Here is a 15,299-nt window from a genome sequence, read left to right on the forward strand (position 1 = left end):
GCGGTGATAACAGGCTCTTAACCTCATTTTACAGGTGAGGGCACCCAGTCTGGGAAAGGCTAGGGTGGGGCCTAGAGTAACCACGACACAGTCCTTTCCAGCGGGGCAAGTAGCGTATGGGGACACTTGCGTCTCTAGGACTCTCGTGCCACACATCTGGCAGGAAGCTCATGGCCGACTCACATGAATGGCACAGCTGGAATGGCCCGGCCGAGTCGGGGGCACGGCCACACCCCCACCTACTACAGTTCCAGCTCAGGCCGCCTGGAGGCCAGAGACCCCAATATTAGCACCTCATCTCCATGGGCCACCCTAAGCGACGACGGGGACCAAGGCGCTGGGCCGGACTCTATGGGGTGGTGGGGAGGGGGCGCGTGGGGCGCAGAAACAGCCAAACGCGGGGCGGGGCGCGCCGGGCGGGGCGGGCCGGGCGCCTCCCCGCGCGAGGAAGTCCCAGCCCGGCGCTTTGGGGAAGTGCGGCCGAGGCGCCTGCGCACTGCACCCTGCGCCCCCTCCCCGACGATCCGGCCGGACTTCGGAGCGCGCGGGCTCGGCGGCGGCGGCGGCGCGAGCGGCTCGAGAGCGCGGCCGGTGAGTGCACGCGCGCGGCGCGGAGGACGGCGGCCCTGCCCCTGCGGGCCCGGGGCCCCGGGGCCGTGTGGGGCGGGAGCCTCGGGAGCCGACTCCGGGATCTGCACCCCAAGGACTCCCGCCGAGGGGTCCACGTGGACCCTGGGCCGCGGCGGGACTGGAGCCCGTCCCCACCGCGCGCGCGGGGGGAGTCGGCGCTGCAACCGGGTTCCCCTTTTCTGCAGCTCAAAGCTTGGGGAAGTGATTGCTCAAAGGGGGGGCCGGAAGAACCCAGGTTTCCGCGTCTCCCGCCCCCCTCAGCCTGGTGGGGAGGGACCGAGGCGGGACACCCTGTCCGCCCCCGCCCCGTTGGATCTGGCAGCCTCTGAGCCCTGCGAGTCGCAGGGGAGGCGCTGCGCCCCCGGCCCCAGCCGATCGGGGCCCCCGGCGCCGACCTCCCTCCAGAGCGCCGCAGGAGAGTCCCCTGCCGTCTGACTCGAATCCCTGCTGCTGCAGTGCACGCCCCTTCGGCAGTCAGGGTGGGGGTGCAGACCGAACGTGGCCCCTCCCGCCCCCACCTCGCCTTTGGGTCGCTGGTGAGTGGGGCGCCATGGCGAGTTCCTTGAGGTAGGGGTGGGGGCGTCAGAGGCTGGAAGGGACCCCTGCAGAAGGCGACAGGTTCCTCCAGGCCAGACCCTACCAGCGGAGAGAGAGCGCGAGAGAAGTGAGTCGCCCCCACCATTGCAAAGGTGGGCTGGGGGCGAGGGTCACCAGGGTTAGGAAAACTGACCGGCCTTGTAAAGCCACGCTGGGGCTCCCCCACCAGCCAAACTGGGGGCTGGGGAGCAGCAGCTAGGAAAGGTACTGAGTAGGATCAGAAGCAGGGACTAGAGCCCCTCTGTCAACCCCCTCCCAAAGGTTATGGCATTTTTTTCTGGGATTGTCACATTTTTTTATTCTTTTTTTGGACTGGGCGGGTTCGGGGACGTTCTTTTTCCTTCTGTGGAGCAAAGCAGCAGCCGCTCCCGAGGGAGCCTCTGTCCCCAGAGGCCAGACTTGCTGCTTGGCCAGCCTCTCCTGTCCCAGACTGGGGGGTCAAAGCTTGGGGGGGGCTGGGGGAAGGGAAGGAGCCCCTCCCGAATGCAAGAATGAGGGGCAAGAAACCTAGACAGACCCTATTCTTCCCGCAGGAGAGAGCAGGTGCCCTGGGGGCACTGGTGGCCCCAGCCAGCTTGAGAAGGGTGCAGGGAGTCAGGTCCAGGGCCTGCAACCCAGACAGAATGGGCTGGTACCCGCTCTGCCCCAAACTTGGCCCCTAGCACCTGGGCCATGCACTCTCAGGCAGGTCCCCTCCTCCAGTTCATAGCTGAGCTGGAGATGGCAGCAGAGGTGGGTATAGTCTTCAGGTGCTAGGTTGGAGGTGGGTGGGACTGGGGCCCTGCCCCCACTCACAGTGGGTGCGGGTGCAGAGGAGGAAGAGCATTTCTGCCTGGGGAAGTCACAGCCGGTCTGGGGTACAGCTACCAAACCTCAGAGGTTGCCACACCCCTTCCTTTCCCTAGAAACTTGACCCCTGAGGGAAAGGCTGTGGGGCTGCTGCTTCCCCATCTGCTTGCTGGGAGCCCTAGGACCACGTTTGAGGAGGCCCCCAGGATTTGAGGGAAGCCGGGCAGGTGGTGAGGCACGGTGGCCCCAGGGGACCCTGCACTCAGCCCCCAGGTTTGGGTCAAAGAAGGGGCCTCTGTGTGCCCAAGCCCTGGAGGCAGGGGTGCCCTAAGTGCATGAGTCGCTGCTGTCACCTCAGCACCGCTCCCACACGGAGCCCTGCTCCAGAAGCTGCCTGCCCTCCTGACCACCGAGACCCCAAGAGACCAAGATGGGCCAAACAGGGATTAAAAGGCACGAGCTGAGGAATGAGAAAATAAAGTGAAACCAAGTCGTGAGCCTCCTGGCCGCGGAAGGTCCTCGTGGAAGAGTGCAGGGGGGCTTCCCCAGGTCGTGTGGGTCCTCACCTGGGCCTAGGTGGGCGCAGGCAGGGGCAGGGTGGGGAGGCGTTCAAAACTGCCTCCAGGCCGCTGATTGGCTACTGTCGCCCGCGGACTCTGGGATCTGCGGTCTGTCTCTCGGGGGGCACTCGGGGGCTGCTCACCGGCTCGCGCCTTCAGCGCCCCCTCGCGCCTCCAGCGTAGAAAGTGCGGTGCAGAGGCTGAGCAGGACGCGCCCCTCGCCTCCCCCAGGGACCCCGCAGCTCCGACCCGGGAGCAAGACGACCCCGCCCACTGCCGCCCCCGCTTCCCCGACAGGCTGGCGTGGCACCCCCGCCCTGTGGTGAGGCCGCAGCGGTTTCCGCAGCCTGGTGGGGGGAGGGGGGAGGGAGACCGGGGGCATTAGTTGACAGCTGGGGGAAGGGGGCACCAAGCATAGCGTCTAGGACCGAGGTCCCCTGGAAGCGCACGGCCCTCCCCACCCGTGTTCTGCCCTACTTCCTGCACCCTCAGGAAGTCCTGCCCCTTGTCCCACTCAGACCCTCTATGCCTCAGGCCTAATCTGGGTCCCCCAGGCAGGTCTGGACTCCTGGTGGGAAGCAACCCTACCCACCTCCCCACACAACCACAGGATGGAGGGGCCTGGGGTGGCATTCTGAATGTCTGACTACCACCCCTATGCACCAACCTGATAGCCCCAGCCTTGGGGCCCCAAGCCCCCTTGGGAGGGGCCAGGAGCCGGAAACCAAGAAAGAGGAACCCAGGCTTCCGGCTTCCCAGGGACTGAGCAGAGGGGGTTATCCCGGAACCTCCTTTGGAGGTCTTGTCGGGCTCCTCTCCCCACTGACCCTGCACCTCTCGCAGCCCTGGTGGAAGCTGGGGTGAGCGCAGGAAGCAGGCCCTGTGGGGCAGGGGTGAGGAGGGCAAGACTCAGGACCCCTCCCAGGGGGCATGCAGAGGCTGGGGTCTCAGGTTCTCTGAGAACCTCGGCTTCTCTTCTCAGAACCCCAGGCTGTGGGGAGGGTCCCGGAGCCAGCACCACGGAGCCTGGGTGTCCTGCACCCACCCATGCCCACCACGCATGAGGTTGAGAAACAGGTGCAGCGCCCCACACCCCTGCCTCTGTCCCCGGGGGCTTGGGGAAGGAGGAGGCCCTCGGACACCTAGGGGGCTGGAAGGGTCCTGCCCTTGGGAGCATGGCCACCAGCGGGCGGGGGTGGGCCCGCAGCTTTCGCAGGGTGGCTGAGATGGCCCCCATCTACCTGCAGCACACAGGGCCAGAGGAGGCAGATCAGCCCCCCTCGATGTCCAGTCATGATGCGGCCCCGCCAGCTGCCTCCAGCCGCAACCCCTGCTGCCTTTGCTGGTGTTGCTGTTGTAGCTGCTGGTACGTGGGGACTGGGGCACGGTTTGCCTGGGTGGGCATCGTGGGTGGAGCAGACCTGGGCCCAGGAGCCCGTTCCCTGGACCCTCGGGCGGCTTCTGAGGTGTTGCCTACAGGCAGGGTGCCCCGCCACCCGCAGCACTCGCCAGGGGCTGTTGGGCTGTGCTGACCAGTGGCCCGCAGCCCAGGCCTCTGTGTGTGCGGGGCCCCTCCTCCCTTTGCTCAACGCATGCTTACTGATGAGCCTGCGGGTCCCCACTGGCTCTGAGAACCCTACAGCACAACAAGACAAAAGCAGACCTTCCAAACTATGTCAGGTGGAGGGGAGCTGAGCAGAGGCCTGGCGCCCGGGCCATGGGGACAAGCTTGCAGAGCAGTGAGCGAGGGTGGGCGTGGGGCTCCTGGTGGTACCAGGGTTTTCTAGGGAAGCTGCTGTTCGTTGGTGCCTTGCAGAGGCCTGGCCCCATCCAGGCTTCCGGCCCTTGGCTGTTGAGTGGACAGCGCTGTGGGAACCAGAGGGCAATCAGCTGATCAGTGAGCAGGCGAGGCCTGAGCTCAGACCTGAGATGGGAGGGGTGGCCCCGGGGTGGGAGGCAAACAGGACTCACTGAGAGCTTGGAGCTCCGGCAGGTGGGGAGGGCAGAAGTGGGTTCTGCCTCGAGAGAGGTTTGCAGGTAAGGGTTTTAGAGCCAGAGCAGGGAAGGCGGTCCCCTAGGGAGAGTCGGGGGGCCAGACTCTTGGGCTGGGGCCTGTGGGAGAAGGGGGCGGGACCAGGCGGGGCGGGGGCGGGGCATGCACCAGGAGCCCGTGAAAGTCCCAAAGGCAAGAAGACGGCCGCGGTCGGGGGGGTCCGAAGTCGGACAGGAGGGTGGAAGAAGCAGGTCCCCCGGCGGCCACCCGCAGTGGGTTTACACAGTGCCAAGAGCCCCGGACCTCGTGTCCACACGCGTGCGTGTGTGTGTGTGTGTGTGAGGAGGAGGAGGGCGGTGCCACCTGACTGTGTGCCATCAGGAATGAAGAGCGACGGCGGGCGTGGCGGGCCTCCCAGGACAGCAAGCTGCAGCCCCTCCCCAGCTGCGAGGCGTGGTGAGTTGGGCCCCGCTCCCCAGCTCCCGCCCCCTGCCGCGCGCCTGCCCCTGGGGTGAGGGTCTGGGCGGAGGGCTGGTGCCTGACCTGACCTGGCCTGACCTGGCCTGACCTGGCGGCGGGTGCCCGCAGCAGCACGCCAAGCCCCGAGGAGGTGCAGAGCTGGGCGCAGTCCTTCGACAAGCTGATGCGCAGCCCGGCGGGCCGCGGAGCCTTCCGGGAGTTCCTGCGCACAGAGTACAGCGAGGAGAACATGCTCTTCTGGCTGGCCTGCGAGGAGCTCAAGGCCGAGGCCAACCAGCACGCGGTGGACGAGAAGGCGCGGCTCATCTATGAGGACTACGTGTCCATCCTCTCCCCCAAGGAGGTGCGCCGCGGTGGGTATGTGCGGGTGGGGGGCGCCTCCGGGCCCTGACCATGGCCTGTCCCGCAGGTGAGCCTGGACTCCCGTGTCCGGGAGGGCATCAACAGGAAGATGCAGGAGCCTTCGGCGCACACGTTCGACGACGCGCAGCTGCAGATCTACACACTCATGCACCGGGACTCCTACCCCCGCTTCCTCGGCTCCCCCACCTACCGTGCGCTGCTGCTTCGGGGGGCCCCCCAGTCCTCCCACGAGGCCTAGGCTGCCCGCTGCCCAGCACACTCTGGGGTCACCCTCATCCGTGGGTGGCAGCAGGTGGCAGGCACACCAGGCCCAGCACTCTGGGGGAGCTCCCAGGCAGGAGCTCCCTCCATCCAGGGGGCCCGGGGCCCCAGGGTACAGCAAAGAGGCAGGTGTGAGCCTCAGGGCTAGCGGCCCCTCCTGCTGGGGCTCCGCCTGGTGAGAGGAGGGGCCCTCCCAGGAGGCATCTTGGACCCACCAGCCTCACTAGGGCCCCTCCCCAGGCAGCAGGGGGGGGGGGGCCTGGAGAACACCTTCAGTGGAGAAGAGAAACCCTATACTGCCTACTTCTGTCATGGAGAGACTCTCCAACGAGCCTTCTGCACGGACTCAGACCCAGGCCTCAGAACAAGACTCAGGCCATAGGCCCCAGTTTCTTTTATGTTCGTTAACTTTAAACCTGGAAACATTGCTCACTGTGTTTTATCAAAAAAAGAAAATGTTTTCATATTTATCTCCATCCCTCCTCCTCCCAAAATAGGATGTCTTATAATTGAAGATATTTTTAAAGCAAAAGTCTCCTCTCTTTCCACCTTTGGGGGAGATTAGAGGATCAGGAATTGTCTTAGACCCAGGGCAGGGGAGCAGACCGGCTGTGAGGGGACCTGGCACCATGTGCTGTGCGCCACCCCACCCCTCCTCAGCGAGGGCCCTGCACCAGCAACGGTGCCAAGACCTGGGCAGGTGTGGCCCCCATGGCACCTCACCAAGACTGGCAATGCAGTGAGACACACTGCCCAGGCCATGGCTGGGCAGGGGGCCCCTGGCATACATCAAAGGTCGTCCCCAGAGGCTGGCTGGCTGGGGCCGGACACTGATGGGGGTGAGCTCCCTCAAGGCCCACTGTCCCTCAGGCCCCATGAGACATGTGCTTGCCACCCCCTTCCCTGGATTTCCGGTAGGCAAAGCGATTCAGTGTGCAAGTGCTTTAGGGTGTGCCCCCCTCCATGCTGCTTTGGGGTGCGGTGAGGACCAGCCCTCATAAAGGGCTGTGGGACCCAGAGTCAGCCTTGGGCCCTGAGCAGCAGTGCCTGGGGAGGAAGACCCTGGGGTCTGTTCCCAAGGCCCTCTCACCTGGTCAGTGCCGGTGAGCATAAGCACACAGGCAGGGCCAGCAGGCTCCTCCCTCCAGCACTGCAAGTGTCACCTGACCCCATGGAGAAGGACTGTCCCCAGTGGTGGTGGGGTACCGAGCTCAAAGCCCAAGCCTGTGCATGGCCCACCAGGACCAAAGGCCAAGGACAGCATGGTGACCAAAACAAAAAACCATTTAATAATTTGGGGGGAAAGGGAGAAAGGTACACTACAGACAGGTTGGGGGCTTGCAGGGCGTGCTGCCCTCTGGGGGAGGTGAGGAGGGCACAGGACGGGTCTCCAGAGAAGCTGTGTCCAGAGGACGCGAGGAGGACGACGGCTAGTGCTGACCAGGGCCCACGGCTGCAGGCACCTCTACACAAGGGCTCAGCAGAACTGCAAGGAAGGGTGTGAGACGGTCCAGCCACGCGGCCTCCATGACCCCCACTGGGTCTCCAGCACCATCTCCAAAGCTCCCAGAAGGCTGGCTGGGTGGGGTGTCCCCCACTTCACACCATAGAGCCCACACAGGCTGCAGACACCCACCTCCAGAGAACAGGCAGGGTGGCCTGAGCATGCCCACCTACCTTCCAGCGGTTTCCACACTCGTTGCAGACAACAAAAGTGGTCATGGGCTCGTCAGAGCTGCGGGTCTGCACCTATGGGAAGGTGTGTTGAGGGGCGCAGCCCGGGGAGGTCCCGGGGACCCTGAGTGCGCCCTGCGCTGAGTCTGCACTGGTGACTCCAACCTTCCAGCCGCGAACCACTCTCCTTTTACCAGGGCCCCTGACATGCCTTGGGGTCCACATCGGCGTCTACCTCCACAGGTCTGACTGAGCGTAGTCCTGCGGCCACCTTCAGGCAGCACACCACACCCACCCTCCTGCCAGCAGCAACACTCCTCGGTGGCCCTCCACACAGGGCCAGGCCAGGTCCCCCAACTTTAGTGCCCATCGGCAAGCAGGAACCACAGCGAGATGCTGCTCACTGGGGTACCTGGGGTCCTGGGCAAGGGGGGAGGTCCCAAAGTGACCCATCACTCCTGGCTTGGACCCCAGCCCTGGAACCATGCACGCCGCATGTGTCCAGGCGTGAGAGAGAAGACCCCAGCCTGCAGAGCTGGGGGCAAGTGTGCGCCCTTGTGTGCAGCCCTGAGGACACGGGTCCTGAGAGGATGGCTGGCCCACCTGCGTGTAGGTGCAATTCTTCTTCCTGCACTTTCCACAGGTGAACAGGTCTGTCTGTGTGCCACCCGTGCGGGCCATCTGGTGCTCACGGATGGCCTCCTTGGTCATGGCCTTGCGGATCTCCTTCAGCTCATCACTGGCCATGTCCTGCAGCGAGGGGCTGCGCTTAGCCTGCAACCCGAGGGCAGCCCCGCCCCTCCCACAGGGCTCACCTCCGACGTCATCACGGCGATCTGCTGGGGCGTTATGGCGCCGCACAGCACGTTCCGCCGCAGGTCAGGGTTCTTGGCGTCCTTGAGGTTAGAGATGCGGCTGCGCACGCGGTTCTTGTACTTCATGTCCGTGTTCCCCACATCCCGGAAGATGCGTGTAGGCGGTTAAGGACCCATCAGAGGCTGTTACCCTCCACCTGCCCCGCTGGGCCAGCGAGGGCCTCCCTGTGGGGCTGCGTGGGGTGGGGGCTGGGCTGGGGAGAGGAGCCCAGCAACACAGGGGTCAGTCCACCCACCCAGGCCTGCTGGCGAGCTGAAGGGCTGCTGGATGGGGCTCCCGCTGGACCCGTTCCTGGCTGAGACCCAGCTGCAGGCTGAAGATCCCAGGGACCCAGGCCCCGCTAGCAGGCAGAATCAGCCCCTCAGCAGATCGGGAGGGGGCCCCACTGGTCAGGAGGGGTGAGCCCACCCCACTGCCTGGCCAAAGGCAGTGGCCAGTAGGGGGAGCTGAGCCTGGCTGGCCGGAGACCCCCCCAGAAAGCCCAGCGCCGAGCCCCTGCACAAAGGATATATTCCTCAATCTGGGCGGACAGGCGCTGGCAGTCCGCACCAATGGCCACGTGGTCACCTGCGGGGAGCAGGCCTGACTACCAGCCTCCCCCCTTCGCTGGCTCCACCCACCACCTCTAAGCCTGTCGGCGCCCAGCAGCAGAGCCCAGGATCCTGGTGCCCTGTGTCCCCAAAGACCCCTGAGCCCACCTGGGGTCAGCAGCGTGGGCTGGGGAGAGGGCCCCCCAGGACCCTCTGGCCGCGGGCCTCTGCCGGTGGCGGCCCTCTTGGGCACTCACGGTCGGTCCGCAGAGCGGCAGTCAGCATTTCACGGCACTTGTCACGCACAGCGTCACAGGTGACCGGCACCGGGGGGAATGTGGTCATCCTTGGGGTCGACAGTGTCCTCGGCAGCTCTGGCCTCTTGCGACTGAAGAGAGACAGGCCCGGCCAGGCCATGTGAACCTGTGAGACGCCGTTCCCAGGAAAGGCAATCCCATCTGTTCCACCCAGAGAGTAGCCATGACACTGCCCATCTGTGGTCCAGCCCAGCATGCCCATGGGGTCTGCCCAGCTAGCCAGAGGCGGTGAGGCTCGTTGGGGTTGCGCTCCTCCAATGGGGTCACAATGGGGACAGCATTGCCCATGAGGGTCCCCGCCTTCAGGGAGGCCCGGAACACAGGGCCACACCACCCAATACCAGCTGCCAGGTCAGGGAGAGGCAGACAGGGCTGGGGGTCCCCCCCACCTAGCACGAATGCCCTCACAGGGCCAGGCACCCCCACCACTAGTTGCCTGACGTCCAGGCTGCACCAGCCCTCCCCTCATGCCCTGCACCTCATAACCCTGTGACCCCCAGAAAGGCAGTGGAAGCAGCTTCCAGAAGGAAAAGCAACTGGGGCAGGTAGCAGATGAGCCTCTGGTGAGTCCAGAGGTCAGCCGTTCCAAGCCCCTGGCCACTGCTGCCCAGGGGTCAAAGGCAAAGCAGTCTCGGCCATTCCCCACTGCAGCCTGGGCACCCACAAAGAGGGGGGCCCACAGGAAGTGAGGCCAGTTCAATGGGGTGCAACATGAGCTGGCCACTGAGAACCCGACCGAGGAAGGGGGCCTGGAGCAGGGGACGAGGGCAGGGGCTCCCACAGCCCCACTTGGGATGCGAGACCGCGGCTCCTGGCAGCCAGGACACAGCCTCACCCCTCCAATGGCAGGGGCTGAGAAGACAGTGTCCAGAGGGGCTCTGGAGGGGAAGTGTCCATCGGGAGGCCGACCAGGCCAGGCATGGCTCCCTGGGCAGAGGCCCTTCTGAGTAGCCAGAAGGGCCCGTGTTCAGTGGCCTCAGCCATCCGGGGCACACAGAGATCAGAACCCTCAGGCCGGGCAAGTGGGGCTTGGCGGCCAGAGGTGTGCATCCGCCTCCCAGGTGTGCTACCTGGGATCCTTGGCCTCGGAGGCCTCCTTGGAGGATGATGTGGGCAGAGGCTCGCCCCTCCTCCGCTCCCTGGCTTTGGCGTCTGAAGCATCTGCAGGTGCCCAGAAAGGGTGGGGAGCTGGCTAGGAGCAGGCAGACCCAGAGGGCAGGGCCCGGCCAGGGGAAGCAGATCACCACCCAGGCACAGCCTTAGCAGCCTGCCAGCCCACCCACCCAGCTCCCACCAGGTCCTACCCGCTGAGCCTTCCTGCTAATGACCAACTGGGGCCCTCAGCCCCAGCCTTAGAAGGTCCTGACATGGCTCCCACTCAAGTTGGCTGCCTATGGGCCTTTCTGGGACCCTCCCTGCCGCCCACCCACCCAGGATAATCCCTAAGCACAAAGCCCCTGCGGTGACGGCCTCCATGGCTGAAGCACCGGATCACCCCAGGCAGGCAGTACACGGCCATCCCCCACCTGGGCCTCAGGCACCACAAGGAGCCTGCCCACTGAGCGTGTCTCCCACAAGTTTCCTGAAACCCCATCCTGCGCTGGGGACCTTCTCACAGGACGAGCGTCCTAGACGCCACCAGAGCAAACACACTTGTCCAACACATGGCCTTATGGCCACACAGGGATGGAGGGAGGCCCAGGACACACATCTGCTTTTGCAAGGATTTGGACATACCCAGGAGAGGCCTCAGGGTCCAGAGATGGGCATCCCTGCAACCCCCAGTCACCCCGCTGTCCCCAGGAAGAGGCTGTCCTGGTCCCTCTGAGCAGTACTGCCCCCCCCTTCTGCCACCTTCCACCTCCTTGCCTCTTCTCCCCCAAGTCCCCCTTTCCCTCCTCCCGTCACCTGCTGGCTTGGTCAGGGGCTGATGCCTGTGCAACTGCCCCAGCCCTGCCCCCACTCTCAATCTCCTCTCTCCTAGCTCCACATAGCAGCCCTCAGCCCTGGCTTTCCGGACGAGGTCTGTCACGTTCCTTTCCCAGGTGACCCCACAGTGCTGACCGGCGAGGGGCCTGCGCCCTTGGGGTGCCCCTCGCCCCCGCACTCAGCCCACCCAGGAGCTTCTTCCAGGACTTGATGAGCGACTTGGCCAGTGCGATGACCTCCTCGTCGGAGCTCTGCTTCCGCAGGGCGTTGACGGACATGCCGACGCGGGTGGACTGCAAGGCAAGCAGTCTGGGCTGGGGCAGGGCTCAGACCTCCGCACAGACAGTTGGAGGCTCCCACAGGGCGGGCGCCCAGGACCAGCTGGGGAGGTGAACGCTCTCCCCCAGGCTACTGCCCCATTTGGGACCCAGGAGCCTCTGTGAGGACAGGGTGGTTACCCTCAATGCCCCTCCCCATCTCCAACAACTGAAAAAGGCAGAGACTGTCTCCTCAGGCAGGTGTCTGTGCTAACCAAGGAAGCCCTGCGAGGCGCCCAGGGGCTATCTGGGCAGGGGACATGCAGGGCCCTACCTGCAGCAGGTGCAGTGTGACAGGCATGGCCTTGAGCTCCCGCAGCAGGTCCATGGCTCCCTCCTAGGAGGAGAAGGGGTATCTTCGTAAATGACATTGAGATCACAAGGCAGTGACAGTTTGGAAATCCACCTGGAATCAGGTGCTCAGGGAGGGTGGGAATGAGAAGGGAAGTGGCTATGCACTCAAGCCCAGCACCCACAGGTCATGCGACTTCTTGCCCCACACAGGACGATGGGGAACACCTTTGAGAGCCACAGCCTGGTGAAGGTGTCCGTCCCATGTCCTTTGCCAGGTGGGTCAGGCAGCCTCTTCCCAAAGTAGCTCACCTGTCGGCTGAGAGGGTCTGACCCAGGAACAGTGACCGCAGCTGAGGCCAAACCCTCAGGGCACCTCCACTCACACCACATCCACGCCCAGCATCTACAAGTCCCCACCCATTGGTGTCTCCAGGACTCAAATTACCCCTTGGCCAGCCACCCCCCCACCTGGACCACTGTCACAGGCCCCGCTCCCTTCTCTGCCCCTCCCCCACCCATCTGTCTCCTCAAAGCCCTCACATTAGCCGCGCACAAATGGGCTGCATCTCTCCACTCCAGGCACAGCTCCTCAGTGCTTGTGTGCCAAGCTGCTTGCCCCAGGACCTTTGCACCTGCTGCCCCCACTGCCACGGACGTATCTCCCAATATGTCAAAGACTGCCCTCCTTCCCTCCAGAGCTTTGTTCAAAAGAGATATTCTCAGCAAGTCCTCTCCCTCCTGCTTAAAACTGCAAGACCCCCCCACTTTGCCTTCCTCCACAGACACCTCACTTTTTGATGCACTGATGTGTTTTCGTGTGTGTGTCTCCCATTACAGGAAGAGGCAGACATGACCAACCCAGCCACCCAAGGCTGTGAGAGCCTTATGTCCTGCAGCCCAGGTCCTGGGAAGCCTTGGCCTATACCCCCACACACACACTGCCACCAATCTGGGTGGCATCTCTGCTCAGGCTACAGCACCCTCCTCATGGCCTCCAGCAAGCCCTGCCCCTGGGGCTGTGGAGTCCAGCCTTGGGGTGATCTCAGCAGGGACAGATGGTCACCAGAGCCCACAGCACAGTGCTGCTAACTGATCATTTTCACGAGGAGCCTCAGGCTTCGTCCTGCTCCAGACCAGAGAGGCCTAAACAAGTCCCTGACCCCCCAGGGGACTTGCAGGCAGTGAAAACACCAGTACTGCCAGCTGACTCCTCACCCCACAGCACCCCCAGTCCCCCCAGCCACCGTTCCTGCCACAGCTGCTCCCCTTCTTCCTCCCCTGGAGCTTCATGCTGGGCTCCCACCTGGATACCCCCACACACCATTCTGGTGGGCCCATCTCTGTCCCCACAGGGGAGCGGTCGTTTGTTTTGTCCCGTTCATGGGGAGGTGGGGAGTAGCTTCTTTCTCTGGTCAACTCTAGAGGTTAGTTTCCACACCACTGCTCAGCGCTGCCCAGGGCCTCCCAGGGTAGGAACACAATGGGGGGTAGCTTGCCGGATGAATGAGTGGGAGCCAGCCCCTGGCCAAGATCCAGTGTAGACGCCTGTCCGAAACCAGGGTCAGGAGGGACCCAGGCTCAACCCAAAGTTACCCCCAAATTAGCAGTACAAGCACAGCCATGGGGTGGCTGCGCAGGTCTCGAAAGCCCATGACTGAGCCCCCTGGACCCACCTCTGGGGCCACGGCTCCGCTGGCCCCAAAAGCAGTCTGAGGGGAGCACGGCTGGTGTGTATTGAGCCTCCCAGGGAGCCAGCCAGGAACACACACACACACACACACACACACACACACACACTCACGCTGGAGGCAGGTACCACCCACCAAGGATGTTTCCGTGTGAGTGTATGCAGTCGCCAAGGTCTGGTAGCGGAGGGGGGCTGGAACTGGAGCCACATCTGGCTGGCCCCTCGGAGACCAGGGCACAGCGACCTCCAGAGGCTCGCTTGCGGCACAGCAGGCACAGCTGGCCAGGGTCTCTCCCGACCTCCTAGGGCTCCTTTCCCCAGTGTCCCTGCCTGCCTACCCATTCCCCAGTTGCTGCTAGCTGAGTTCTGGCTAAAGAAGGGAAATAATTTATTAGGAAACCCGGTTCTTATGGGGCGGCGACAGAGAAGAAAAGGGCCCTCAGGACCAGGAAAGGCCTCTACCTGCTTGTGAAGATGACGAGGGCCGGGCCCCAGGCCCGGCAGAGGCAGGGGAGGCTCAGGCTCCGGGGCAAAAGCGGGCCAGTCTCACACTCTAAACTCTCGCAGGCAGAGCATAGGTGTGGGAGACCTGGGGTAGGGGGATGATGGGGGGGTGCCCTGAGGATGCCCAGGAAGGGAAGGAGGGAAGCACGGGGGCGAGCAGGCCAGCAAGAAAGGGCTGAACAGGCGGGGGCGTCGCAAGGCCTGGAGGGGCGGGGCCCAGGAAGGTCTCCGCTGGCCCGGCTCCCGGAGGGGCTTTGAGATTAGGGGACAGGAAAGGGGGCGGATCTCAGGCCTGCGGGGTATCAGCCTGGCAGCTGGGGTCTGAGTCCAGAGCGGGTGGTTGCTGGGACAAGGTCCAGGCCGGATCGCGGCCTCTGCCGTGGGTGCGAGGGTGAAGGGCAGGGCTGGCCCAGGGCAGGGTTCTCTGCCACCAGCGGGGTCTCCCCGCGTCCCGGGAGTCTCTGCCCGGGCGGGGTCTCGTTCTGCACCCCGGGTGGTCTCCCCGGCCCTGACGGGGGCTCGGCAGGCTCGGCGGGGGCTCGGCGGGGCGGGGGTCCCGGGGTCCTGGCGGCCCGCGCCCCTCACCGCGCTCTTCTTGGTCACCATCTTGTCCAGCCTCCGGGCGATCCGCGCAATCTCCTCCTCCTTGCCCATCATTGCCTCAGGGGCAGCGCCCCCAGCGCCCGCCGCGCCAGTCTCAGCCTCCCGACCCAGACGCCGGCCAAGGCCGTCGCCGCCGCCCGCACCCGCCGCAGCCGACGCAGCCCTGCAGCGGGCGGGAGACCCTCGGTTCAAACCCCCAGCCCCGCGCCCGCCGCGCTGCATCCTGGGACATGTAGTTCCCGCTCCCTCCCGTCTGGCGCGCTCCCTCGCCGCCCTGGACCACACCTCCCAGGAGCATGCGGGCGCGCACAGCTTCTTGGGAATGGTAGTCTTGACGCGGGCCGTCTCGAGGCCTACGGGCCCGAACGACTCTCAGTCCCACAAGCCCTCGCGCGACCGGGTAGCCCGTGGAGGGCGCTGCGGTGGCCCGTGGGGCTAGGAAGTGCGTGCTGGCTGCGTCGTGGACCACGGAGCCTCCCTCCGGACCCTCCGCCCGGGAGCGGCCGGGGGCCCGACTACGCGGAGCTGGCGAAGGCATTTCCCCTGCTCCATCCCCTTTAAGCCCTCCTCTAGTACCTTCCGCTGTCCGGGGGCAGCCGGACCATGACTCCCTTGCCCTACAGCGAAGTCCTGCGGGAGACTCCCTTGAGCTCTGGCCTAGATTCTGGCCTCTGAGGCCTCGACTGGGGAGCCTGAGGTGGGAGGGAGCAGTAGCTGGATGCGGAGTGTAGAAGCCAGAGCTGGGGTAGGAAGGTGCCAGGGCACTTGCAGGGGCTGCGTGGGCAAGGCCCCTGCCCCCGGAGTCAGCTAGTGGGTGTGAATCCCTGGCTGTCACTTCAAACAAGTCATTGACCATTCTGTGCCTCCGTCTCCCTGTCTGTGAAATGGGGATGTG

The 15,299-nt window shown here is 64.8% G+C and overlaps 2 protein-coding genes across 15 annotated transcripts; one reads left to right on the forward strand and one right to left on the reverse strand.

Moving 5' to 3' along the window:
* Positions 1–481: 481 nt before the first annotated feature.
* On the forward strand, positions 482–6,186 carry RGS19 (regulator of G protein signaling 19). 13 transcript variants are annotated; one of them, XM_033095377.1, is made up of 9 exons: positions 1,217–1,679; positions 1,983–1,994; positions 2,133–2,176; positions 2,887–2,898; positions 3,538–3,653; positions 3,824–3,942; positions 4,951–5,025; positions 5,158–5,392; positions 5,459–6,186. In XM_033095377.1, the coding sequence occupies exons 1-9, from the start codon at positions 1,492–1,494 to the stop codon at positions 5,648–5,650; spliced, it is 993 nt and encodes a 330-aa protein (XP_032951268.1). In that variant the 5' UTR covers positions 1,217–1,491; the 3' UTR covers positions 5,651–6,186. The 13 variants fall into 13 exon arrangements, with proteins under 13 accessions (XP_032951261.1, XP_032951265.1, XP_032951259.1 ...); XM_033095368.1 differs by lacking the exons at positions 1,217–1,679; positions 1,983–1,994; positions 2,887–2,898 and adding an exon at positions 629–1,166 and having other exon boundaries at positions 2,133–2,246; positions 3,559–3,653; positions 5,459–6,183; XM_033095367.1 differs by lacking the exons at positions 1,217–1,679; positions 1,983–1,994; positions 2,133–2,176 and adding an exon at positions 629–1,166 and having other exon boundaries at positions 2,808–2,898; positions 3,559–3,653; positions 5,459–6,183.
* A 753-nt stretch (positions 6,187–6,939) lies between these two features.
* Positions 6,940–14,617, reverse strand: TCEA2 (transcription elongation factor A2). Of its 2 annotated transcripts, none has more exons than XM_033095210.1 (10): positions 14,387–14,617; positions 11,591–11,653; positions 11,187–11,292; positions 10,141–10,231; positions 9,011–9,141; positions 8,734–8,790; positions 8,163–8,317; positions 7,951–8,097; positions 7,351–7,422; positions 6,940–7,159 (listed from the first exon to the last, which is right to left on the reverse strand). In XM_033095210.1, the coding sequence occupies exons 1-10, from the start codon at positions 14,456–14,458 to the stop codon at positions 7,151–7,153; spliced, it is 903 nt and encodes a 300-aa protein (XP_032951101.1). In that variant the 5' UTR covers positions 14,459–14,617; the 3' UTR covers positions 6,940–7,150. The 2 variants fall into 2 exon arrangements, with proteins under 2 accessions (XP_032951101.1, XP_032951102.1); XM_033095211.1 differs by lacking the exon at positions 14,387–14,617 and adding an exon at positions 13,760–13,919.
* Between the last annotated feature and the right edge of the window lie 682 nt (positions 14,618–15,299).

This window comes from Rhinolophus ferrumequinum, chromosome 23 (genome assembly GCF_004115265.2).
Source record: "Rhinolophus ferrumequinum isolate MPI-CBG mRhiFer1 chromosome 23, mRhiFer1_v1.p, whole genome shotgun sequence".
NCBI classification, from domain to species: Eukaryota; Metazoa; Chordata; class Mammalia; order Chiroptera; family Rhinolophidae; genus Rhinolophus; species Rhinolophus ferrumequinum.

Excerpts from the sequence above, each read along its gene's own strand:
- TCEA2 (XM_033095210.1), bottom strand. The coding sequence starts at position 14,458 with ATGATGGGCAAGGAGGAGGAGATTGCGCGGATCGCCCGGAGGCTGGAC. Across the intron at positions 9,142-10,140 it reads TCCGAGGCCAAGGATCCCAG|TCGCAAGAGGCCAGAGCTGC; the intron begins GTAGCACACCTG and ends GTCTCTCTTCAG. Across the intron at positions 8,098-8,162 it reads TCGCCGTGATGACGTCGGAG|GACATGGCCAGTGATGAGCT; the intron begins GTGAGCCCTGTG and ends CCCTCGCTGCAG.
- RGS19 (XM_033095377.1), top strand. The coding sequence starts at position 1,492 with ATGGCATTTTTTTCTGGGATTGTCACATTTTTTTATTCTTTTTTTGGA. Across the intron at positions 3,943-4,950 it reads TGTTGCTGTTGTAGCTGCTG|GAATGAAGAGCGACGGCGGG; the intron begins GTACGTGGGGAC and ends GTGTGCCATCAG. Across the intron at positions 5,026-5,157 it reads CTCCCCAGCTGCGAGGCGTG|CAGCACGCCAAGCCCCGAGG; the intron begins GTGAGTTGGGCC and ends GGGTGCCCGCAG.